At 41.2% G+C, this 25196-nt stretch overlaps 1 protein-coding gene across 3 annotated transcripts in view; it reads left to right on the plus strand.

Moving 5' to 3' along the window:
* MAPK11 (mitogen-activated protein kinase 11) overlaps nt 1–25115 on the plus strand; it is a 50764-nt gene extending 25649 nt beyond the window's left edge. For all 3 annotated transcript variants that reach the window (XM_048836880.2, XM_048836879.2, XM_048836881.2), the window contains 6 exons: nt 3934–4048; nt 4169–4240; nt 6514–6593; nt 11242–11320; nt 13099–13272; nt 24436–25115. In XM_048836880.2, the coding sequence (XP_048692837.1) occupies nt 3934–4048; nt 4169–4240; nt 6514–6593; nt 11242–11320; nt 13099–13272; nt 24436–24509 (594 nt within the window). In that variant the 3' untranslated portion in view covers nt 24510–25115. The remainder of the gene's footprint in view (nt 1–3933; nt 4049–4168; nt 4241–6513; nt 6594–11241; nt 11321–13098; nt 13273–24435) is intronic.
* The last annotated feature ends 81 nt before the right edge of the window (nt 25116–25196 follow it).

Below are 25196 nucleotides of genomic sequence, written 5' to 3' on the forward strand. Positions count from 1 at the left end.
GAGATTCCACCACCTCCCTAGGCAACGCATTCCAGTGTTTCACCACCCTCCTAGTGAAAAAGTTTTTCCTAATATCCAACCTAAACCTCCCCCACTGCAACTTGAGACCATTACTCCTTGTCCTGTCCTCTTCCACCACTGAGAATAGTCTAGAACCATCCTCCCTGGAACTACCTCTCAGGTAGTTGAAAGCAGCTATCAAATCCCCCCTCATTCTTCTCTTCTGCAGACTAAACAATCCCAGTTCCCTCAGCCTCTCCTCATAAGTCATGTGTTCCAGACCCCTAATCATTTTTGTTGCCCTTCGCTGGACTCTCTCCAATTTATCCACATCCTTCTTGTAGTGTGGGGCCCAAAACTGGACACAGTACTCCAGATGAGGCCTCACCAATGTCGAATAGAGGGGGACGATCACATCCCTCAATCTGCTCGCTATGCCCCTACTTATACATCCCAAAATGCCATTGGCCTTCTTGGCAACAAGGGCACACTGCTGGCTCATATCCAGCTTCTCGTCCACTGTCACCCCTAGGTCCTTTTCCGCAGAACTGCTGCCTAGCCATTCAGTCCCTAGTCTGTAGCTGTGCATTGGGTTCCTCCGTCCTAAGTGCAGGACCCTGCACTTATCCTTATTGAACCTCATCAGATTTCTTTTGGCCCAATCCTCCAATTTGTCTAGGTCCCTCTGTATCCTATCCCTCCCCTCCAGCGTATCTACCACTCCTCCCAGTTTAGTATCATCCGCAGATTTGCTGAGAGTGCAATCCACACCATCCTCCAGATCATTTATGAAGATATTGAACAAAACCGGCCCCAGGACTGACCCTTGGGCACTCCACTTGATACCGGCTGCCAACTAGACGTGGAGCCATTGATCACTACCCGTTGAGCCCGACAATCTAGCCAACTTTCTACCCACCTTATAGTGCATTCATCCAGCCCATACTTCTTTAACTTGCTGACAAGAATAATGTGGGAGACCGTGTCAAAAGCTTTACTAAAGTCAAGATACAATACATCCACTGCTTTCCCCTCATCCACAGAACCAGTAATCTCATCATAGAAGGCGATTAGATTAGTCAGGCATGACCTTCCCTTGGTGAATCCATGCTGACTGTTCCTGATCACTTTCCTCTCATGTAAGTGCTTCAGGATTGATTCTTTGAGGACCTGCTCCATGATTTTTCCGGGGACTGAAGTGAGGCTTACTGGCCTGTAGTTCCCAGGATCCTCCTTCTTCCCTTTTTAAAAGATTGGCACTACATTAGCCTTTTTCCAGTCATCTGGGACTTCCCCCGTTCGCCACGAGTTTTCAAAGATAATGGCCAATGGCTCTGCAATCACAGCCGCCAGTTCCTTTAGCACTCTCGGATGCAACTCATCCGGCCCCATGGACTTGTGCACGTCCAGTTTTTCTAAATAGTCCCTAACCACCTCTTTCTCCACAGAGGGCTGGCCATCTATTCCCCATGTTGTGATGCCCAGCACAGCAGTCTGGGAGCTGACCTTGTTAGTGAAGACAGAGGCAAAAAAAGCATTGAGTACATTAGCTTTTTCCACATCCTCCGTCACTAGGTTGCCTCCCTCATTCATTAAGGGGCCCACACTTTCCTTGGCTTTCTTCTTGTTGCCAACATACCTGAAGAAACCCTTCTTGTTACTCTTAACATCTCTCGCTAGCTGCAGCTCCAGGTGCGATTTGGCCCTCCTAATTTCTTTCCTACATGCCCGAGCAATATTTTTATACTCTTCCCTGGTCATATGTCCAACCTTCCACTCCTTGTAAGCTTCTTTTTTATGCTTAAGATCTGCTAGGATTTCACCGTTAAGCCAAGCTGGTCGCCTGCCATACTTACTATTCTTTCGACACATCGGGATGGTTTGTCCCTGTAACCTCAACAGGGATTCCTTGAAATACAGCCAGCTCTCCTGGACTCCTTTCCCCTTCATGTTAGTCCCCCAGGGGATCCTACCCATCCGTTCCCTGAGGGAGTCGAAGTCTGCTTTCCTGAAGTCCAGGGTCCGTATCCTGCTGCTTACCTTTCTTCCCTGGGGCTTTTCAGTTTGGAAAAGAGACGGCTAAGGGGAGATATGATTGAGGTCTATAAAATCATGACTGGTGTAGAGAAAGTAGATAAGGAAGTGTTGTTTACTACTTCTCATAACACAAGAACTAGGGGTCACCAAATGAAATGAATAGGCAGCAGGTTTAAAACAAATAAAAGTAAGTATTTCTTCACACAACGCACAGTCAATCTATGGAACTCCTTGCCAGAGGATTTTGTGAAGGCCAAGACCATAAAACAGTTCAAAAAAGAACTAGATAAATTCGTGGAGGATAGGTCCATCAATAGCTATTAGCCAGGATGGGCAGGAATGGTGTCCCTAGCCTCTGTTTGCCAGAAGCTGGGAATGAGCGACCAGGGATGGATCACTTGATGATTACCTTTTCTGTTCATTCCCTCTGTGGCACATGGCACTGTCAACTGTCAGAAGACAGGATACTGGGCTAGATGGACCTTTGATCTGACCCAGTAGGGCCATTCTTATGTTCTTAGTGTTGCAGAGTCTAGTCGTTATTCATATGGCTCTTGCTTCAGATGTTGTAATTCATTATTTGCTTACTTAGAGAAAACTAATAAATAGAAAAGTTATTTTTAAAGTATATTACAAGTAAGGGTGGGATTTTAATATATATTAATCACATGTATTAAAATCAGGTTAGTTAAGTAGCTGTTTTAAAGAGGAATATTTGTACGTAACATAACATTAAAACTGGATTATCACTAGGGAGTTTGAGTGAAATCCTAAGTGTTTTCCTGCTCCCATCGGAATTGCTGGGAGTTTTGCCAGTGGCTTCACAAGAGCAGGATTGGATCCCATCACACAAGATGCTGAGTGTGTCCTGTGATAGTGGTGGTGGGGGCCAGATTTTTAAAAGTATTTAGGTGCTTTTATTTCCCATCTCACTTGAAAGATGCTGATACCTCTGTTGATTGGGTCAATGGACTAGAATATTTTCCATCAGCGCCTCTGGATTTAGGAATGCTTTTACAGCACAGTCATTGTTAGGATGCTGACTATCCCAAATAAAGAAGTAGATAGCAGAAAGCAAAGAAATATACTGAAACATAATGCTTTCTCTTGGACATGAGCTTTCCAAAAGGGGGCATTCAGCGGGCAATATTGTGCCATCAAATGCGTGTGTGCTATTTTTAAGAAAAACTCCCTTTTCATTTCAGTGGGGTGTTAGATGGTACTCTGTGAGCTTTTCCTTATACAACTTACATATGCCTCTCTTAGTGGCATCAAAATGTGTGTGATTGAATAAATGCTATATATGTTACAAGGCCTAAGCACAAGTCGCTGAGCTAAGGAAACAAGGGAACATTGGGGCATTTGTAAGTAATATAGTTGTGCTTTTAACATGTCATAATCTGATGTTTTTGGGTGTTGGCATTTTATACTTATACAATTCAGGCTTAATTTTCTTTGTTGATATTCTTCAGCTCTGATATACTAGTGGTGATTATTGCTATCAATGTAATGTTACAGGAAAATTAAATTTAAGGTCAAATTCAGAGTTTGTGTAAAAGGGTCCAATTCCATTTAAGCTCCAACTCTACTGTCATATTACCATGAAGAGACCCCGGCATCAACATGTAGCCTCGATTACTTTAATGGGGCACTGCATAAGTCGGTCCACTGACATCAAGGTCAGGTTCTTAGTCATTAAAGGACTCCATCTTTCTTAGTATTACCAGAAAGCATGAGCTGGGGAGCAAACTTGGGCTGGGTATGAAACGTTGAGGGTCGAATTCATTGCAAGCTGAGGTGTTTTAACGGCTGAAGTAAGCCAGAAATAATGAACAGGGAACAAATCAACTCCTATAATAAAAATAATGAGAAATCTTGGGTTTTTTTCATCTGTAGATTTTAGACTTTGGTTTAGCCCGACAAACTGATGATGAAATGACTGGATATGTAGCAACAAGATGGTACAGAGCTCCAGAAATTATGTTAAACTGGATGCACTATAATCAAACAGGTAAAGTAAGATACTTATTTTTAAACTACAAACAATATAGTCACAACAGGAAAAAGCAACTGCATTTAACCATTTTTATTATGTTTATCATGCATATCCCTCTCTTCTTATTTTTGGCAGTTGACATTTGGTCAGTGGGATGCATCATGGCAGAGCTATTGAAAGGCAAGGCTCTTTTTCCAGGAAATGACTGTATCCTTAACATAAAATGCAGTTACATAAAGTGCAAATGCACCACAGTTCTTCCTGTTCTCTAATCACCAAAATGTTCTTAAGGCTATATCTGCCAGGTAACAAGCCTTCAATACAGCAAACTGAGCTTTGCTAATAGTTCAATTTACTATACATAACTGCTGAATGTAACAACCATCAGAAGAAAAAGCAATAACAGATGTTCTTAAACCACAAGACGCTACATGCAATCTTTATTTTATGCCTGATATTTAAATAATGACCTAGTTAAATAATGACATAGAAGGATTGATTTCTTTCATTTGTGCAGCTTCTCAAAAACAACATGCATTTATTACAGGGTGACCAGATGTCCCGATATTATAGGGACAGTTCTGATTTTTGGGTCTTTTTCTTATATAGGCTCCTCTTACCCCCCTACTTCCTGTGCTGATTTTTCACCCTTACTGTCTGGTCACCCTAATTTATTAAAATTGAATTAATATGCATGTCACTTATTGTTGTAGAACTGCTGTTTTTATTTGTATGTAGGCAAGAGAGGCAACGTAAAAATCCCTCATTCCAACATAAAGTAGTGGAACTATTATGGTTTATGGTGCAATATTGCTGGGCTCTATTGCAGCCTGTGTTGTTTCTCTGACTGACAGGAGGGCAGAAAAGGCCATTGCTGAGTAGAGTAGAATAATAGTAAAAGGAAATGTAGAGGAAGTAAAAATAGAGACTGAAGAGAGTGTAAGATAAAGAAATGATTGCTAGATCACATCAGAAAACCTCTCTGCATTCAAAACAGAGGCACAGTGTACATCAGATTCTGTTGTGTTCCACACTAAGGGCATGTCTACGCTACTGTCCTAACTCGATCTGTGTTAGGTGAACTTGCAGCCACTGCAGTCGTTATTGTAGTGGCTGATGTCCACTCTACCCTCCTTCTGTTGGTGGTGTGCATCCTCACCAGGAACGCTTCCAGTGACTGCAGGGGGACTGAGAGCCAGGACTCTCCGCTCCACGCAGCTCCCTGCTGGAGCCGCCTGGACTTCTTGCCTCCCTGCGTGGGAAGTTGGGAGCCTTTGGGCAGCAGCCAGTCTGGGAGCGTGGAGCCAGGGGCAGCTGGGCTCTAGCTGCCCAGCTTTCTTGTCAGTGTCTGGAGCCGTGAAATTGACAAGACGGCCAACAGCCGATGTAAGTGATGCAGTGTCTCACATTGCATCACCCTAACTGCACTGACATAAGCCCTGCACCTCTTGTGGAGGTGGCGTTATTATGTCAGTGTAAAAGGGCACTTTCATAGTAGCTGCTTTACGTCACCCTAATTGTGTAGTGTAGACCAGGTCTGACTGTTCTCACTACTCTGAAAAGCGAAAAAATCCTAACATTGCAGCTAAATCTACAATATGGCCAGGTGTGGAAAAGGCATGATGATATTATAGATCCCTGAAAAACAGCTAAGACATGGTAACATCTTGCCATTGAGCTTTCTGTGGTGTTTAAATCAATCAGACTCTATTGTCAACAATGGCATGAGGGCATCACTCAGATGTTCTTAATAATACCTGTTGCTTTGCATCCCTTGACTAAGGTGGTGTTTCTGACTGTTTTTGGTAAGCTGGTGTGTATTGTTTGCAAAAATAGGATTTTTGCAAAATATAGACTTACCAGTTTTTTTTTCTTTCTTGTAAAATACAATCTAGAGTTACAGTGTTTCATCAACTTCACTGAGACTTTAAATTAATCTTGAATCACTAAAGGAAGTGTTAATGTGGTTCACTTTTCAGGTCATATACGAACTCAGAAAATGTACATTTTAAAGATTATGGGCCTGGTTCTATGCTCCTTTGCCCTAGTGCAAAATGGGTGTAATATGCTACCCAGTCAGAATTCTCCACTCAGCCCCCGAGTCAGCAGTCATCCCGGTTCAGCAAAGCACTTGAGCATAGGCTGAAATTGTTAAGAACATGCTTAAGTCCCATCCAACTCAAAGTTAGGCATATGACTGTGTTGAACTGGGACCTCACACTGGTGGTAGCATTTTACACTCACAGTCCGTAGGTGTAAATGAATACATGAGGTTCTGGGCAGTGGACAAGAAGACACTCTGGACGTAATCTTCAGCTGGTATAAATTGGCTAACTCCATTGCAATCAATAGAACTGTGTCACTTCCTCCATCTGAGGATCAGACCATCTGTGCAGGACTTCAGGGTTTATTTAAACAAAAAAGGCTTGTCTGTTGCTTACTTTTACTATCTTTCCTGGAGTTTTCTTGAATACTTGCAGATATTGACCAACTAAAGAGAATAATGGAAGTTGTGGGAACACCCAGTTCTGAACTCCTCAAGAAAATATCATCGGAACATGTGAGTTCACCGTTCCATAATTTAGCTGAGTTAATAATTTAGTTTTTCATGGACTGTCACACACTGGTTACACAGGCAGTTAATATTTTTCACCTTAATGAGTCAGATTGTGTGTGTGTGTGCATGTGTGTGCCCCAAAGGGTGGGTTTATTTCAATGTGCTACTGCAACACTTAATGCAGAATATAAGAGCTGTGTAGGTGACAAGTAAATAAAGCTGGTCTAACACCTTTTTGCTAATTTGCTGGATTTCTAACAGTGCTTTATTTCTCATTCTGTGAAGGCTTTTTTTTTTTTTTTTGGCCTTTGTGTGTGTTTAATGTTTTTCTTACCAGTATATTCATATCTGTTGAACAATTGAGGAAACTAACATAGCTAGGCTAACACTCCATTTTCTTGCAACTTCCAGCTGTTTATTTTTTTAAAATGTAACTGTTATGGGCTTGGGGGAGCTCCACAGTTTGTGAGCATTCAGGCTCCTGGGAAGAGTTGAGGCAGGAATTAGCTGATACGTTGGCTCTCCCTCCATACCCTGTGCTGAGAGATTGGGCCAGCCAAGAAATGTAGGGAAGGTTCTCCAATGCATGGTCACTTGGTTGTTCTTGAGGCCAGTGTAGTACAAACCTCTGTGCTTTGCACCTATCTTAGGTTCAGAGGCGTATCATACGTAACTCATGAATGTTCAGAGTAATTTTGTGGGCTCACTGATGGGGAGAGTAGACTTCTTATTATGGTGGCTTTTATCTTTTCATAGTTTGTTTCTTTTGTTTTAGAGCCACCTTAATGAGTCAGATTGTGTGTGTGTGTGTGTGTGTGCATGCCCCAAAGGGTGGGTTTATTTCTGGTGGTAATATTTCCTTGAAGGTTAAATTCCTAAGACTATGCCTTATCTGGAGGGCAAGTCTGTTTAGTTTTGTGAGAGGTCCCAGTTGGGCACTAATTTGCCTGTACAAATATTTGTTTGATATTTCTGTACAGAGTTTTACACAATATTTTACTGTCTTAGCTGCAGATGTGAAACTCGTTTAATAACGAACAATTGCATGTTCTTAGATGTTCACTGACTAAAGCCCAGTAAGTTTAATCAGTGGATGCCAGGAATCTCTTTTTATTTATTTTTATTTTTTCCCCTTTTTATAGTTCATGGGTTTTTTTGCAAAGGTTTCTTTTGTGATTCCTTGGAAGATCATGTGATGGGATATGAGGTTTAAGAAGCTTCAAAAATTTGTATTTTGGTTTGTTTGTAGATCTAAAACTTGATTATTAAAATTCTGATCTTTCTCAAGCAATTGGGAATTTTTGGGGGAGGAATTCAACCCTTGCATTGTATCCTAGCTGCTCCAAAGTAGTCACAACAGGTCTATACAAACCCTGCCTCCTTTATGACTCCCCCCTCCTTTGGTGTATTCCCCCCACTGCAGAACACACACCTCTACCCAGGGCAGAGCCATCTCTATATCACCTCCAAAGAAGCCCTGGGACAGGGGGAATTCTGGAGCGGGGGTGGGGGCATATTGGGGACCAGGAAAGATGAGATGAATGGAAGTGTGACACAGGGAGACCTGCGCTTGGTGATTCCTCACTGCTGCAGGCCCCATAGGGGAAATGGCACCAGGAGGCACAAATTAGATCAGCCCCAGAGCTTGCCCTATATTGCAGCTTGGGCACCAGCAGCAGCAATAGTATAAGGGCCTTTGCTGGCTGTAACAGAGATCTGTTACCACAGAGATCTGGCCTGTCCTTGAGGTTTTTAGCCTGACGGGTCAGACAAAACAATGGAGCAACCTGGCATAGTCATTGAGGCCTTCGGGTGTTCACCAGTTTCTCAGAATATTTGGCTCTTGGTTAAAATCCCTCTCTCTCTAAATTTAAAATGGAAGCCCATCCTCTTCTCTCATACATTGAAAAAACCTGTTGTCAGTTTTTTAATCTAGGTAAAGAAGAAGGTTTTGTTTTGCTTCCTTATAGCTTCACCCTGCACATCGCAGGTTAAAGAAGTTGTGTGTACAAGTGAAGAAGTGCTGTGCAGCATAGAGAGTACAGGAGAACCAAGAGCAGCAGACCCCAGTTAATGAGAGTCCTGCAAGTTAATGACCAGTTAATGACCTCCAAGTTACATCACTCTCGTAGCTGGAGTAATGCCAGGGAAGCTGATCCATAACTGTGTACGTTGTTTTCAGGCTGAGGATAGCACTTACCTCCTCATCTCCTCAAGTGAGCCCGTTCCCTGCATGCATCCTGTTCCTTTTACTTTTCAACTTCTGCTCAGAGGACTACGTCTACTTTTTAATGTTGCTTGTGGCCTCCATTCATATTTGTCCTGAAGAGCAAAAGTTGTGCATTCCCAGCTACGCTCCACTCAAAGCAGGATCAAGACTTAAATGGAGAATCCAAACTTATTTTCAGAGATAAACAGAGGATTAAAGAATTGGAAAAATAGAGGGAATCTTTATATAAACTTCACCAGATGTTTCAGAACAAGTCTCTGAGTTAGTTTGTAGATCTGATGTCTTAAATTGGGGTTAGCCCATAATCCCACTTTCAGTATTTCCAGATTCAGAATTATTTAAATACTCTGGGCTCCAATAGGTGGGTTTCTGTGGAGATGACAAGGACATGGAGGAAAGGCTGGTGAGTAAACAAGGTACAGCCAAGCTGATATTGGTCTCAGTTAGCAGTAGCCGGAAGACAAAACAGGCCTGGTCCCCTACAATCACTGATGGATTCTTGAAATGAGAAATTGGGATGTGAATAAATCAGCACAGATTAGGCACAAATATGGTCAAATGCACAGAAGTCTGATGATTTCTGTTGAGTAATGGTTGATTTCCATCTTAGCCCATAGTTTCCATGCAAGAAAGTGTAACCGCTATATATATTAAAACTGCACAGCAAGTTATATTAACATATGTCCCTAAAGGTCTGATTCTCTGAGGTGCTGAGCTCTCTCAGCAACCATGGGAGGAGAACATGCTCAGCATCATCTCCCAGGCGTGCACAACATCTTTCAGGGATGTATTCCCATGGGAAGGGAAATTAATCCTGTTCTCTGTCCTTTAAACCTGTACTCTCTGTAGATGACTGGCTGCCACTGATAAGAGCAATCACACTTTTAGAAAGCTGAGTTGCCAACCTCCATAATAAAAAGAGGAAAATATATTGAAATATATTAGTAATGGCAGCCATATTGGTCTGACTCCTCTTGACAACTTCCAGTAAAATAGAAAGTAAAAAGAAATATATTTCTACTTCTGGTTTCACAGGTTTGTTGTATGTAAGTTAAAGATTAACCCTGTACTTGGATACATTTTGAATGAGACTGTGTCTTGGAATGACCTCTCAGAACACTTTAAAGTATCTTTTGTTTTAGTGCATAACAATTGAAAAGCTTAAAAAGATTGCAGGGAAATTAGAGATCTATCAGTGATGCGTTGTCACAGAGAGAGAACTGAATTAGGAGCAGGATTCCATCTCTCCAGTGGCTGTGTCCTGACCCAGAGTACATACCAGGAAGGCTCACAGTAACCTCTTATTACTGTGTAAACCAGGATATGCAGGGCCAAATGATCCTGAAGGTTGTCGGATCCAGAGGAGAAAGAAAACACAAGTCTCGGTGCCTACTCTCTGAGCAGGAGCCAGGGAGTTGGTCGGCATGAGCTCACCACCAGTTTGAGCAGCTCTTTTCATATTTTGTCCCTCTTGCTGTCTTCTGTGGGGCCCTGGAGGGTTTCTCAGTTTCCTGCAGTAACATGTGAAGAGGGGAAATAACCCATGTATAGGGAAGAGAGATGGTCAGGGATGAAATCCCTGTACTATTAACAACCTTCCTTAAAGAAACTACAGTTTTCTCAGAGACTCTCTTTCATGCATGCAGGGATGCTCTGTCCTCTCTCCTTTGACAATTCCATTTTCAGAGCTGTCATCTGCAAGGGTCTGTCTGTCTACCCTCAAGATCCCCATTTGGTCTCCTCTGTCCCATAACCAGTAGGTCAGCTGCTCATCAGCTTGGACATTAGGAAAGCAATATCTTGGATGATGTCAAGTCCCAGCACCTTGCCTGCAATATGTGGGTTGGGCAGCTGAGTATGTGCGATGTGGCTGTCTCTAGGGTGGGGGCCCTGAGGATTCCAATTCACCCCCACATCCATGGAGCCAAGGCAAGCTACAAAGGTCCTGAGGCTCTGCACCTTGGAGGCATCTTAGGTCAGGATTTGATCCTTAGTTGATTAAACATTAGTATTTGAGAGTGGGTAGTTTAGTACATCTTTGCCAGTGGTAACTGATAGGAGATATATGCTGACTTCCTGGTTGAAAGACATGTGGCAGATAGTATGGTTATTTTAGGATCTATGGTGATAAACCAGTTGTGCCGGTAGATGAAAACATAAACAAGTTTTTCCATGTGAAATAACTATAACTTTAACTTTAAGGGGAAAATTCCACCTTTTAAAACCCTCTTGCCTGTGGGCTTTATAATTATAGACATATAAAGATGATTGTACCTAGACACACACACACAATGAGTTTCTATAGACAATGTCTTCCATGAGTAGGAAATGTAGCAATTAGAGATTTTTATTTTCCAGCATTTGCCATGTTTACTATTGAGCAAAATTGTAATCTGTATATATGCTTTGATTTATTCCCAGGCTAGAAAATACATTGAATCACTACCACATATGCCTCAACAGGATTTGAAAGCAGTATTTCGTGGTGCCAACCCATTAGGTAAGAATTTGTTAGGGTTTTCAGACTGATGTAATTTGGTTCCTTCACCAGCATCTGAGCTCAAGTTTTACTGTTGCTATACTAAACCCAGCCGAATGACAACGGGGTGCAATGTCATAAGCATTACCAAACCTCTTGATTCTGAGACCACCATTTTACTCTAAGCCTATTCAGACCCTTTTCTGGGTAGGAAGAATAGACAGGTAGCTCCCAGTGAACAGCAATTCATGGATTAGAGGGCAAATGGCTGCTTTCAAAAAATAAAAGCCAGTCAAATATTGCATAGCTACACAGATAGAAAGAGAACTAGAGTTAGAGCAAAGAGAAAATTTGGAACTGCCTAACAGAAAAATGATCAAAAATGTTTTATTTGAAATGAGTACCCATCATCTTTTTGCTCCAGTGTGGTTCAAACCAAAGCTCCTAGAATGTAACGACTCTTCTGGGACATATTAGGCCATCAATATTTTATTTAAATGGGGTTCCTCTTAAATATGACCCACTGTTAGAAGAAAATACATAAATACCAAGAATTAATGAGGCAACAGTCTCAATAAGCAAATTAAAATGTAACTAAATCTGTAGAAAAATACGGGGTTTAATCCTACTCTGCGTCAACTCACAATAAAAAATTTAAGTTACAATGTGTCAGTTTTTCTAATCCCATGCAAAGGTAAAGCAGAAACGTTTTTAATAATTAGTATTTTTGTCTGATAGAGAAAATATACTGAAGTTAAGCAACATGTTTATTGATAAGGTGTTGATTTGAGATCTCACAATTTAACTGGGAAATGGAGTGCCGTTCTCTGATACAAATGAATTAAAAGATAAACTGTCTGAATCAACATTTTGCCACTTGCTCTGGGCCACTAGAACAAATGTAAGCAGCAGATAGTGTGATTTGAGAAAGATGCTAGTAAGAAATATAATGCATTAAAGAGGAAAAATCAAACAAAAAATCTAATGGTGATTGTTTATATGTTAAAGCAATAAAACTGCTTACATTTTCATATATAAATTATAATATATGTATATTAAAAACATAATATATAAACCACTTTTAGTCCTCCAAATATCTTACATGTATAATATTGTATAGTTTTATGCAAATTTAAAATGAATACATTATTTTGTACATATTCTGTGACTGTCCCCTTTAAGGCTACTTTACAATCGTCATATGAACATTTTTTATGGGTACAAATAATTGCAAGTATAATCTTGCACTCACAATTTAGGTCACTTTGGTCCTAATACTGCAGGCACATATGCATATGCTTAATTTAAGCATGTGTACTCACGTGCTTAATTTTAAGCATACGACTACTGATGTGCTTAACATTAAACACGATCCATGTGCAGGGCCAGGGCCTTGGAAGGAAGTCTAAATCAGGTCATTTTAGACATCTGAATCCTAACTTGCACCCATTATAACCTATGTCATGCACCAACTAAAACAGAGGCCTGTTTAATGGCTGAAAATTCTACTCTGAATGTGTATCTTCATAAGCCATGGGCCGTATTGCACAAAAGAATGCTTTTTACATGATCTTGGGAGAAATGATGATATACTGTGTGTATATAGACACAGTTTGTGTCTGATATAATTTTTTTCTCCCATTACTTTTCCTTTTTCTTGCACTAAATATCAAGAACAAGGAAAAGGGTGATTCTGAGGTAGTATGTAAACTTTCACTATGAAATATCTTCACTTCTAGACTTTCTCTTTAGCCACGTGACATGTTTTAAATTTAATTTGAGTGTCTTTTTTGCCCTAGCTGTAGATCTTCTTGAGAAGATGCTTATATTAGACAGTGATAAAAGAATAACTGCCACAGAAGCACTCGCACATGCTTACTTTGTTCAATATCATGATCCTGATGATGAGCCTGAGGCTGAGCTATATGATGAGTCGATAGAGAATAAAGAACGAACCATAGATGAATGGAAAGGTAAGGGAGAATTGTACGCAGCTGTGCAAACGAGCAGCAAAAAATGTATTTGCTTAAAAAACAGTTTTTGTCTGGTTCTTGCCCAGGGAATTGCAACACAACTTGAAGTCAGAAACTTCAGAATAACAAGGCAAATCTGTGTGTATTTCCCCCCTCTGGTTCTAGTCCCTCTTCCCATCATCTGATCACTGGATTTTCCTCAACACGCACAGCCCCACGTGAAGGCAGGTGCAAGTGATCTTGTAAGGATCCTGTACTTTTATTCTTCTGTAGACTCTTGTGGGCCAGATCCTCAGCTGGGATAGTGGAACAACGCCAGTTTACATCATGTGAGGTTTTGGCTCTGACCCTTCTTCTGCAGTCATAGCAAACGTGTCTACAAATGGCCTGTTAATGGTTTCCTATGCATGCAATCACAGTAAAAGCTAAAGCAAATTAGGAGTGCGCACCCAGGGTGAAGTTTCCCTTTGTGTAGAGAGCCAGCCTGTGGCTTTTGCACCATTTCAATTCCAAAAGAATTATGTGGGATTAAAGTGCTGAGTATGCTTTTTGTTATCCCTTTCTACAGGGTGAATGTGAACCCCAATGCTTGCCCAAACTGTTTTTCCAGTTGTATAGTGGGCTTCCAGAAATTTGGCCCCATATGTGCATGGCCAGCTGCTATGGCCATTAAAAGGTCTGTTGCAATTCTACCTTTCAGCACGCCCATGTCAACAAGAAACTCTCCCTCAATATTTTTGGACATTTTTTTACATATTCCTTTTGAGATGGAGGAAATTGAAAACATGGAAGATAAAGTGGAGTGCACAAGACATCTTGAGTCTTTCTTAAATCTCCCATCCATGTGGTAGTTGGAGAGGGTGCAGGAATAATCATTGCCCCTGGCTGGGTTCTCTGAGCGCATGCTCTCTATTTAGCTCCTAAGAGTCGCAGTCCAGCTGCCTAGCCCCTGGGACCAGTGGTGATCCCTTAGACACACTTAGATCCCTTAAGCACACCCTTTCCCAGGATTCCACCTCCTGAACACTGTGTGTTTACCATTTAACTCTTCAGGGGCACATGACAATGAAAGCCAACAGACATACAGACAGCCTTTGCACAGGATTCTAAACACAATTACCCTTTGCTTACCATGAGGAATACACAGATCTAATAAACACACCTATATGCATTTTCACTGCCTCCGTTTCCTTACCACTCTGTAGAGTTCTTTGGGGTGTCCAGGATCCTTCTCCTGCAGCTCATGGCTTCTCTTCAGAAACTTGGAACTTCTCTCCCTCTCTGTCAGCTAACTTTCTCTGACCTCGGCTGATCCTGCTGTTAAACAGGATGCTCCTCTCTCCTGCCCAAAGCTTTCCTGAATCTCCCTGACCCACCCAGCTTCAGTGGCTTTTAAAAGCCAGCATCAGTCCCTTGGTTTCTTTGTGCTGCTGCTGGGGATTTTCCACTCCTACTCCCTTCAGCGAAGTTTGAGTAACTAACTCCCAGCTTCAGCCAACCGACTGTCCCAAGGTGATTCCACCAGAATAGGTAACCATTTTAGGTCTAATGACCAACCACTGACCCTGGTCTGATTGACTTAGAGACATGATACAGCCCCTAACAGCAAACAGTGGGTTCCACATACACAGGCATTCAGAAATACAGTAATTTCATAACACCAACCAGAATTCATAAACGGTACATAGACAGATTCCCCAAATTATCATAGCGGTACACAGGGGGATAGTCTGTGGGCAGAGGATTGTGTTTATTTTTGATTGGCACCCAGACTCTAAGGTTTTGATTCTGTATTCCATCCAAACTACGCGGCTTCATGTAGCTGGATGCAGCCCCTTAGTTCAGGACTGACCAGTGCAAAGGCAGTACTAACGTACGTGTACGTATACTACTGGCATAAGGGACTATACTCCAGTGGAGAATCTGTGTAGTGAAGCTCCAGTCTGGCATGCCCCCTTCTCTCTGAGCCCTGTAAGGTAAGTGCCGCCCCACCCCCACTGGGGTAGCAGCAGCAGCCCGGGGCTCCGGGGACAATTTAAAGGGCCTGGGGCTCCCCTGCTTCTACTGCCCCGGTCCTTTAATTAGCCACCGGAGCCCTGGGGAAGCAGCGGGACTCCAGCGGCTATTTAAAGGACCAGGGCGGCAGAGGCAGCTGGAGCCCTGGCCCTTTAAATAGCCCCTGGAGCCCCTGCTACCCCAGGGCTCTGAGGTCTCTTTAAAGGGCCTCCAGCTCCCCTGCTTCTACTGTTTCGGTCCTTTAAATAGCCTCCGGAGCCCTGCAGTAGCAGTGGCGGGGCTCCAGCGGCTATTTAAAGGGCCGGGGCGGTAGAAGCAGGGGAGCCCCAGGCCTTTAAATAGCCGTCGGAGCCCCGCAGCTGCTACCCCAGGGCTCTAGCAGCAGGGCTCTGGAAGCAATTTAAAGGGCTTGAGGCTCCAGCCACTGCTGGGAGCCCCAGGCCATTTAAATTGCCCCCGGGGAAGCCGGGCTGCCCCAGTCCGGTGCACCGGCTCTTGCCAGTACGCTGTACGGGGCCATACCGGCTTACTTTCACCTCTGACTAGTGGAGGGTTTGCAGGGGAGGGGGGGAGGGCAAGAATTCTGTCTCCAGCCAATTCAAAGCCACTTTGCACTGCTTACATAGTGCTGAGTGGCCCAAGCAGAGAATCCTGCCCTGACCCTTTATGCGGTTCCCTCATCACAAAATGGATATGGCAGAGCTGGTTTATACAGCATATTTTAGCATGTAGTTTAGCTATAGGGAGCCTGGTTAATTGTATGCTCTTCTATGGAGTTTAGCTATGTTGATGTGAGTGCTATAAAGGGGGAGCTTGAGGAAACTGCTCTAGACTAGCTCCTGAACTGTGACTGGGGAGGTCTCAGTGCAGAAGGGGTGCTGCAAAACTAACTGTAAAGGATCTTTGCACTCCCCCAGTTCTGAAGCTGGTCCCTGTTGTAAGTGAGAGCAGACTGATGGCTAGTCCCAATTCCACTCTTACCCAGAGCTCCAAGGATCTGTTCCAGCAGCTGGAGATACCTGTAGTTTAAGGGATCCTCTCCAGTGCCGCCTTCTCCTCCCTTTCCCTCCCACAATCATGTTCCCTTAAACTGGCTGCCTATATCTGTGCCACCCAAGAATCCCTCCACACTGGTGAAATCCTACAGAGGCTGAGTTATAGTAGTGGTGTAAAGCTATGCTAATGCAGGGCAGGAAATGGGCCACAGTGTCCAGTCAGGGAAGAGCAACCCTCTGTTAACCTGAGGAGGGCTCTCTCATAATTCTGCTACCTCTGGATAGATGATGAAAGCTGATTCATAGAATCATAGAATATCAGGGTTGGAAGGGACCTCAGGAGGTCATCTAGTCCAACCCCCTGCTCAAAGCAGGACCACTCCCCAACTAAATCATCCCAGCCAGGGCTTTGTCAAGCCTGACCTTAAAAACCTCTAAGGAAGGAAATTCCACCACCTCCCAAGGTAACGCATTCCAGTGCTTCACCACCCTCCTGGTGAAAAAGTTTTTCCTAATATCCAACCTAAACCTCCCCCACTGCAACTTGAGACCATTGCTCCTTGTTCTGTCAATTCTATGATTGCCATCAACTGCTCCCTCCACAAAATTTGTATGCTGCAAAGCCAGCACGTGTTGCCTTGCACATATCTTGTCTAATATGAATCCGTGCTGCATTTGCTGCTGTAACTACAGGTGCTTAATTTGTTTGTCTGCTATTTCCTCAGATGGTTGAGCCCTTGACAGGAAAGTTTAACAATTTCCTTTTCACAAAATTAACTCCTCTTCATGATGCAAACCTCTTTTTAAATGGTTGCAGGGGCAAACTTGGCTTAACACTTCCTGAGCTGAAACTGGGAAGTGGGGATAACTTCTCTATAAAAAGCAAGAATGTTTTATGCAGCAGCAGCAGATTCTGGTGCATCAAAAAGATGGTGGAATTAACCCTTGTTAACCCTTGTTCAAAGGCCCAGCCCAAGGCCTATGGGCCACATAAGCCTTCAAAATAGGGCTTGCATAGAATTGAAGCTGATCATAGGCCTTGTTGTTGGACCTCTGCACAGGGATGAATTTCACCCCAAGAGATGTATAGCTCTCCTCATTCTCTTCTCTACATACTTCATCTGTCATTAGAAAATGGCCCTTGAAAATACCTAATGCTCTGAAAATCAGACAAATACTAAGTCTGATTCTGTGGTCTGATTATTTCAGTTTAATTATTTTGATTTTTAACTGTATGAATAGAAGCAGAAACATCTAGGTGATCAAACAATTTCTCTGAGGAAAATCACAATTAATATTTCAGATGCTGCATTCCCGCAAATGTGTGTGCTCATTCCATGTGCTGAATAATTAAGTGCATAGGCAATCTTATATAAGAATTATTTGAGAGGTTTGTTTGGTTAGCATTTCTTTAATGGGTTCAGGTAAAAGCATTCCTTAGTGAGGCTAACCTGGTTGAAATTCTTGAAAGGGGAGAAATCAAGGGTTTTGGATTGTTTAGAAAGAAATGTCCTTATCTCCTTTGTAGGTCTAAAGAATGGCTTGATTGAAATAATATTTTTGCAGCTTTAGCTAGGAGAGCATTAAAACATGGCAAAATATTGTCATTTTGTTCTTATTAGGGAAGAATAATATTCCAAATGAAGGAATAGAGCCATTTGTGCATGATCGCTTGTAGACATTTACTAGAAAATCCCGCACAAAACTGAAGAAGTTGCAGATCCTCTAATCTGATCACAACTGAGTTTCTGTATTACAAGAAACTGACACATTATGAAGCTTTGATATAGTATTTTTGCCTCTTTTCTGTTAGAATTTCTCTGGAGACTAGGAAGCTGCTTCTTCTGAGTCTTAAGGCATTTATGGCAATGTTACTGCTGTATTGAGGGAGGGTTTATGCTGCTTCCACCACATATACAAGTTCTTGATTTTTAACATTAAAACATTTACAGTCCTTGGTTTTGCTAAGTAAAACAACTGTATAGGCCCAGTTATGGGCTGCTTTACTAATGCTTTACTAAACTTCGAATAGAAGTTTTTAATCCTTGGAAATATTCCATATTTGAAGCTTATTTATAACAAAAATGTAAATAGCCATTTTGTAAGTATTACAGCTTCCTGGGGGCCAGGGGTGAGAGATGGGTTAGTTAGTATGTTCCTGACAGTCAGTGGAGTTTTGACTGAGAAGAGATGCTGTGTGCATTCAGACCTGCGAAGTATTTACATCAGTACATTCAAACGGTTGTGTTATATTGTCAAAAAATGCATTACCTGAGGTTTGCATAGATAAGTACTCTATTAAATTTATACCATAAAGGAAGGACTACCAGGAACTAAAACTCCAGCACAGAATTGTGGTTTATGCTGCTCTGAATGCAAGAACTGTCACTTTCTTGTGCAAGTTGCCCATTTCTTATTTTATAAGGTAATACATTCAAACTTGTACTTGAAAGGTTATTTCGGTTCCATTTAAGAGGAATCGATTTTTCTTTTTCCTTAAACATTGTTATTTGTATTGTACCAATACTGTGGATTAAATTGAACACTGATTAGACCTTTGTAAACTAGCGATTGGTATTTTTAATTTGAAGGGACTCTTTGAATGGCTACATAGTCGGACATGAGGTCCTCTTAAACTATGAATCGGAGAGTCATAGCTTACATAATTGAAAAAGCAGTGTTACCTAGATCTTCAGGAAAGTTTCAGGTTTAATGTATAGGCTACATCTACGCTGCAGCACTTATAGGAGCACAGCTTGTGATGGAGCTGCTCTACGCTGACAGGAGAGAGAGAGCTCTCCTGTCAGCTTAATAACTCCTGCCTCCATGAGAGGCAGTAGCTGTGTGCAGGAGAACCCCCCCCGGCGCGCTGACATAGTGCTGTCTACACCAGCGCTTGGGTCGGTGTCACTTACGTCCCTCAGGGGTATGGATTATTCACACTCCTGAGCGACATAAGTTATGCTCAAGTAACCTGTGGAGAAGGGGAGAGTTTGGCCATTGTTTAGCCAAACGGTTCCTTGACTTGATTATTGTCTTTTTTTTAAGAAATGAAGTTACAGACAAGTGCAGCGGGCATGTGCTTTTGTTAAACCATGTTTTCCTTGATGAGGGTAGAAGGGTGTCCATTGAAATGTTGATTTACTACCTAAACGAAAAAGACAGGGATAGGGTTTTTAAAATTTTTCACACAGCTGCTCAGCTCAGTTTGTGGATCTAGTTTCCTATCAGTTTGTAAGATTTTTATGCATGTCTCTCCTCTAGCTTTTATGGAAATAACTCTTGTCCCCATCAATGGAAGAAGTATACTGTATTAAAGAATCTAATGTGTGCGAGACATTTCTATTCCATTTCTGAGGAATTTCATGGGAAAATTCAAACAACTAGGGGAAGAACGCACATTGTTCCTTTTTTAGTCTGTTATTAAAAATATATTTTAATCTGAATTTTTTTTATTGGTTTGTAAGGAAAAAACTACATTCGATTTAAGCACATTCACAGAGTAGTACAGTGTACTTCATTTCGTTTTGGGACATTGAAAGGGAGATGTGGGAGGTATAACAAAATACCGTCCCTTGTTGGTTGTCAATGGTCTCGGGAATAAATGAAACCGCTAATCTCACATTTTGTAAAAAGTTCTATGAAGGATCTGTTTTCTGAGACATGAATCCTGCAACATGTAAAAACAGCATGTTGCTTTAACATCTGTGTAGTAATACATTTTGAACATTCTGTTTTGCATGCACATTTTAGAATCAAAAGCCTTAAATACTGAATTATTTACCTAGCATCACTTCATTGCAGGAGTTACAGTGGAATGGGGTGGTATTTTTATATATCAAACTTTTTACATGCTTTTACTCATAATATCTGTTTGCCCTAAATCTTTAGTGCCTATGTGTATTTTGTTGAGGTTTTTTTATATCTGATATTTTTCATATTTTGGTATTTATATCCCATGTGAGCAGTAATAAAGGACAGATTAGCAAACACAGAATTTACTATATTCCCTAACTAAAAGCATTGGTAAGGTAGAGTTAAGGCTGTAAATCAGCCATTAATTGATGATGTTTTAATAATACGGTGATTTCAAATCAGGGGAATTTGGGGGTGGGTTAAAAGTCTGGAATTTCAAATGTTTTAGTTATTGAAAAACAAAATAAAAAAATCCATCACCTAACTGCCAAAAAGAATACTCCTGCTGAGGTACCCAAAACAACCTTAACTCTGCCTGCTTATCCTACTTCTCCTGCCAGTGAGAGAACCCCACTAGCTGCAACAATAATGAAATTAAGAGCCTGATCCTCTTTTTACTTATATCAACCAGTGAAAATCAAGAGTAACTCAACTGAAGTCAGTGAAATAACACCTGTGTTAAGACAGCTAGGCTTGGTCGTTCCTGTTTCACATATGACTTATTCTTAGAACTGATAGAAACGTTTTGAATTTCACTTTTTGACAAAAGAGAAATTTGTCTGAGAAAATCCTTTTATCTGCAAGCAGCTCCAATTATTATGCAATGGTATTTCAGTTTTGGGTGATACAACCCACGGCTACCCTTCTAACTTAGATCAGGGATGGCATCTCAGATGTGCTTTGGCAGTACATGAAGGGTCGTATGGTTTTTGGTCAATATGTTCAGGATCAGGCAGTCCTAAGAGATTTTGAGAGGATGTACAAAAAGTACCCTAGGAGTTCTTGTTCCCCAAAATTCACACGATCCTCCCTCTTAACACTTGTCTCCCTACTGCCACCTCCCAGCCCAATTCAGTCAGCTCTTTTCCCCCAAGAGGCTAAAGCTTTTCAGCCAAAATTTGTGACCAGACTGGAACAAAAGTATTGTACTTTTGCTTAACAACATGTTAGTAACTTTAGAAGAACTGACATTTAACGATTCCACTTTTGAAGTGTACACCGCCTTAATATTCATCAATTCATATAGAGATTCTTTGAGCTAGTTTATTGCCCCGGGGGGGGAGGGGGGATTATTCTGTTGCTTTGATACATACTATAAAAATCTGAGGAATAGTCTTCAAAGAAAACGTAATCAGCAATGACAGAATATCGCCAAGTGCTTAGGTGTCTGGCTTCCTTTATTCAACTCTCAGGTGAGAGATTCTCTGGTGGATAAGCCTGAGCTTATGTGTAATTTTATTTAATGAAAGCCATCTCGATAGTAGAAAAGTCCTACTATATCCATGTAGTCAATAGAGCAGGACGTGTGAAATGGATGACAATAGAATAACCCTTCTAGGAAGACCAACAAAACAAATAAGAACATTCCAGTCAAAATGTTTGAATTTGGGTGCTTAAAGTTCAATCCATATTTATTCACCTGAATGAAGGTGGCCTGATTTTCAAAGGTGCTGAGTGTCCTCACCATCCATCAACAACAGTGCCAGTTCAGCAGCTCTGCAAATCAGATTAGTCTTTCTTTTAGGTGCCTTAATAGGTAGTTAATCAGGTGGCTGACTTTCAAAATGTGGCTTTTATGTTTATAGTGACTCAACTCTCAGCAGGCAACTGCAACTCATATTAGAGTCAGGTTTGTTTGACTCAGCATTTCGCTATGTAGTAGAAAACTGATTTTCACCCAAATGATATACCAAGGGAAACAGGGTTGCTTTTTCTTCTTTTGATTCAATTCTGTAAAGTTAAGTCTATTTTTATTTTATATTATGAATAATAATTAATAAAAGGAAACACATTGCTTTAATTCAAGTGCTTACCCAATTATCTTTATACAAACAGTCTAAAGTGTTAACACTTCTTGAGAGAAAACCGAATAAACCAATTCTGGATTCCTAGATCAAATTGTTTTTGAAAGATGTGGCAAAAAAAGGGGCAAAGATAGATTTCAGAAAAAGTGCACTGTACTGATTTTCCAGCCTGTTTCAAGAATGCCCTGTCTGATTTCCTCTAAACATTCCAGGATGGATTTTCCTTGGCACAGGATAACACAAGAAAACTTTCAGAGGCTAGATGAAAGTAGAGGAGTGATCATAACTGGGACTTTAATAGAAACCAACCCATAATGTTAACTGCAGAGAGACTATGTCCTCTCATTAATCCATACAAACTCCAGGCTCGTGTACATCTCCACACTGACAGCATTTCATGATGGAAACAAATAATCTCTTTCCATGAATAATATGATCCTGAATATTTCCTGCAAGCAGAATTTCTACAAGTTTTATTACGACAATTAATATTATTTATTACTGCTTCTTAAGTACAGTAAGTGCTACCTTGGAATAGGGAGACCCTGAAGGCCTCATTTACATAAAGGATTTCCCCGAGTTGTTAATGGAATATTGGCCTAATTCCAAAAGAAATTGACAGCACATTTCTCCCTATTTTTTATCCTTCAAACTTAAGTCCCTAAGTGGTTGATGCTGAGCAGAGAACCGAGCACCTGAAGTTAATGGGGGTTACAAGTGCTTGGCATCTCTCAGGGTATGTCCTAAGAGCTTCCTAAGTCTCCATGACATATTGCTGAGGTTTGTAGCCAGGAAATTCCTGGCTGTTTAATCAGTTAGAAAATATCTCAGAATGTAACGGCTCGGAACACCCCATTTGGAGTTGAATGCATTATGCAGTACGCTTCCTTAGCTGCTGCAGCTCTTCCACTCATTTTGGCACAACATCTGCAATTGCACTCTCAGTAGAATAGATGGCGTGAGAATAGAATAAGCAGTTTAATAACTGCAAAAGCATAGCATACACAGCCTCCAGTATTCATTTCTAATACCGTCTCCGACACCAGGTTTTGAAGAAATTAAGGCCTGGACCCTGGGGTTGCATCTGAGCAAGGCTCAGTGGCTCAAGGCTGCTCTTTTTTATACCAGGCTGTCTTAGGCTCAGAGGGGCCATTCTAGGAGCTAGGGATCAATCACTTGGTCACAGAGACAGCCCAACTGTTCCCGCCTGTATCCCAGACATGGGGGATTGTGCAGAGTAACACAACTCAGGGATTCCTTTCAACTGGGGGAATCCTCTGGTAGTCAGTAAAGCAGTCATCATGATTGCTTTGCACCACCTGAGGAGTGCAAAGCAGCTACTGCAGGGGCCAGGATCCGGCTCTAAGACGTTACTGAACATTGAAAGACTATTTTAAAGAAATGCCATTCATGCTTACTGCGTACGTGCACACTCTCTCTCTCTCTCTCTCTCTCTCACTGCCCCAGTACATGGATCTTTTTACTAAACCAGTTCACATGAGCAGGTTGATCAGCTCTAAACACTGGCCAGTGATCAAAGGCTTGTTCCTGTGCCAGAGTGAAATATGTCATTTACTTCAGTGTGGAGAAGATCAGGCCCTTAAAGTCTCTTTCCAGTTTGAGAAAAAGGTGCATTTAACAAAAAGGAGCCATAATTGTGATTTTTTTTTTCTGTCAGTTAAAAGATGTAACTTGCTCCTCGCTGAAGGGAAATTGCTGTCATCGTGGAGAGAAAAGGGGCTGGGCAAGAAGGCAGGGCAAAATGACACTGCATTTTGGGCAAGTCTTGGTGTAAGCAGGCTTGAGAGCTAACATGCTGTACAGCAAACAAATATCCTGTAAGAAAACCTTAAATCTACATACATTACGGCACTACCCTCAAAGGACAAAGTGTAACTGCAGAAGTTCAAGTGTTTCATTTATGTTTGAATACAATGGATTGAGAAATGGAGGAAGAACACTTTTCTGCAGCTAAAGAAATGTGATTGCAACATGTACATTAAAATAAACATGTTTAGGCTTTTCTAAAGGTTGCATGTTATATTATATTTTGTCTTTCATTAAGCCATTCTGGCAGCTCTTTGACAGCATACTCTGCATTTCCTTTTCAGGGCTAGTGTGTTTTTGTAGTCAACTGCTGAACAAAAATACGTTATAAAATAATATCTTAGAGCATGATCCACAGTCTATTGAAGCCAATGGAAAGACTCCCACTGACTTCAGCAGGCTTTTGATTAAGTCCGTAGTAAGGTTAGAAATACAAATAATTTCATTGTACCTGTGTTCTGTTTTGCCTTGAATATTTTCTTTTTAAATCAATACCTGTATGGTGCTTGTCAGCTACTTTAGGCTAAAGGTCTACATGCAGTCACTACTTAAATGCTATGTATTTCAGATAGTTCACACCTATTTTTCTTTTTTGTCCCCTCCAGAGATTACATATGAAGAAATGATTAGCTTTAAACCACCTGATTTAAAAATGGATAGCCTGGAAATAGAACAGTAAATACAACCAGCTGTGTTTTGCCTTGCTGCACTATCAAGACTGTTGAAAACACAGCATTACAATTTAACCTATATTCCCAAGAGTAGATTTTACTATCCAAAGATGTTGGAGAAGGAATGGAAGAGCAGGTAAATGATACTGAAGCCAGATGGCTTTTGCCTTGTACTATGAATGTAATCACAGAACATAAAAGGTGATAAAGAACTGCTTCATTCTGACAAAATGATGCACTGAGTTCTGTTTTCCTGGATTTTTCTGCATGTTTCATTTTATCAGTTGTAATGCCAAAAATGAAGGTAACTTTTTTATTATTTTGAATAAACTTTTTTTGAAATTGTACATTTAAAGCATGAATGTGTGCAAACATGAAAGTAGACGTCCATACACGCAACCAGTTGTTTCCTGGCATTACCCTAATTTTATCTGTTTTTCGTTTTTTATTTATAGCTAGTGCCTTTAAGAAAAAGAGGGCATGGTAGTGAGTTAGACATAATATGCAAATGTAGTCATATCTGTGGTGGTCTTATAAACATATTGGCTGTGTCTTGAGTGGTTTAACACCAGTTGGAAATCAATGAATAAAGCTTTGTCATGTTGCCATTTAAAGTGTCTGTTCTCATTATTTTCCATATAGTCTTTAAAACTGCATTGGATAAGTTTTTGAGAGACAGTGTTTCTGTGTGATGC

Source organism: Caretta caretta, chromosome 1 (assembly GCF_965140235.1).
Source record: "Caretta caretta isolate rCarCar2 chromosome 1, rCarCar1.hap1, whole genome shotgun sequence".
Taxonomy (NCBI): domain Eukaryota; kingdom Metazoa; phylum Chordata; order Testudines; family Cheloniidae; genus Caretta; species Caretta caretta.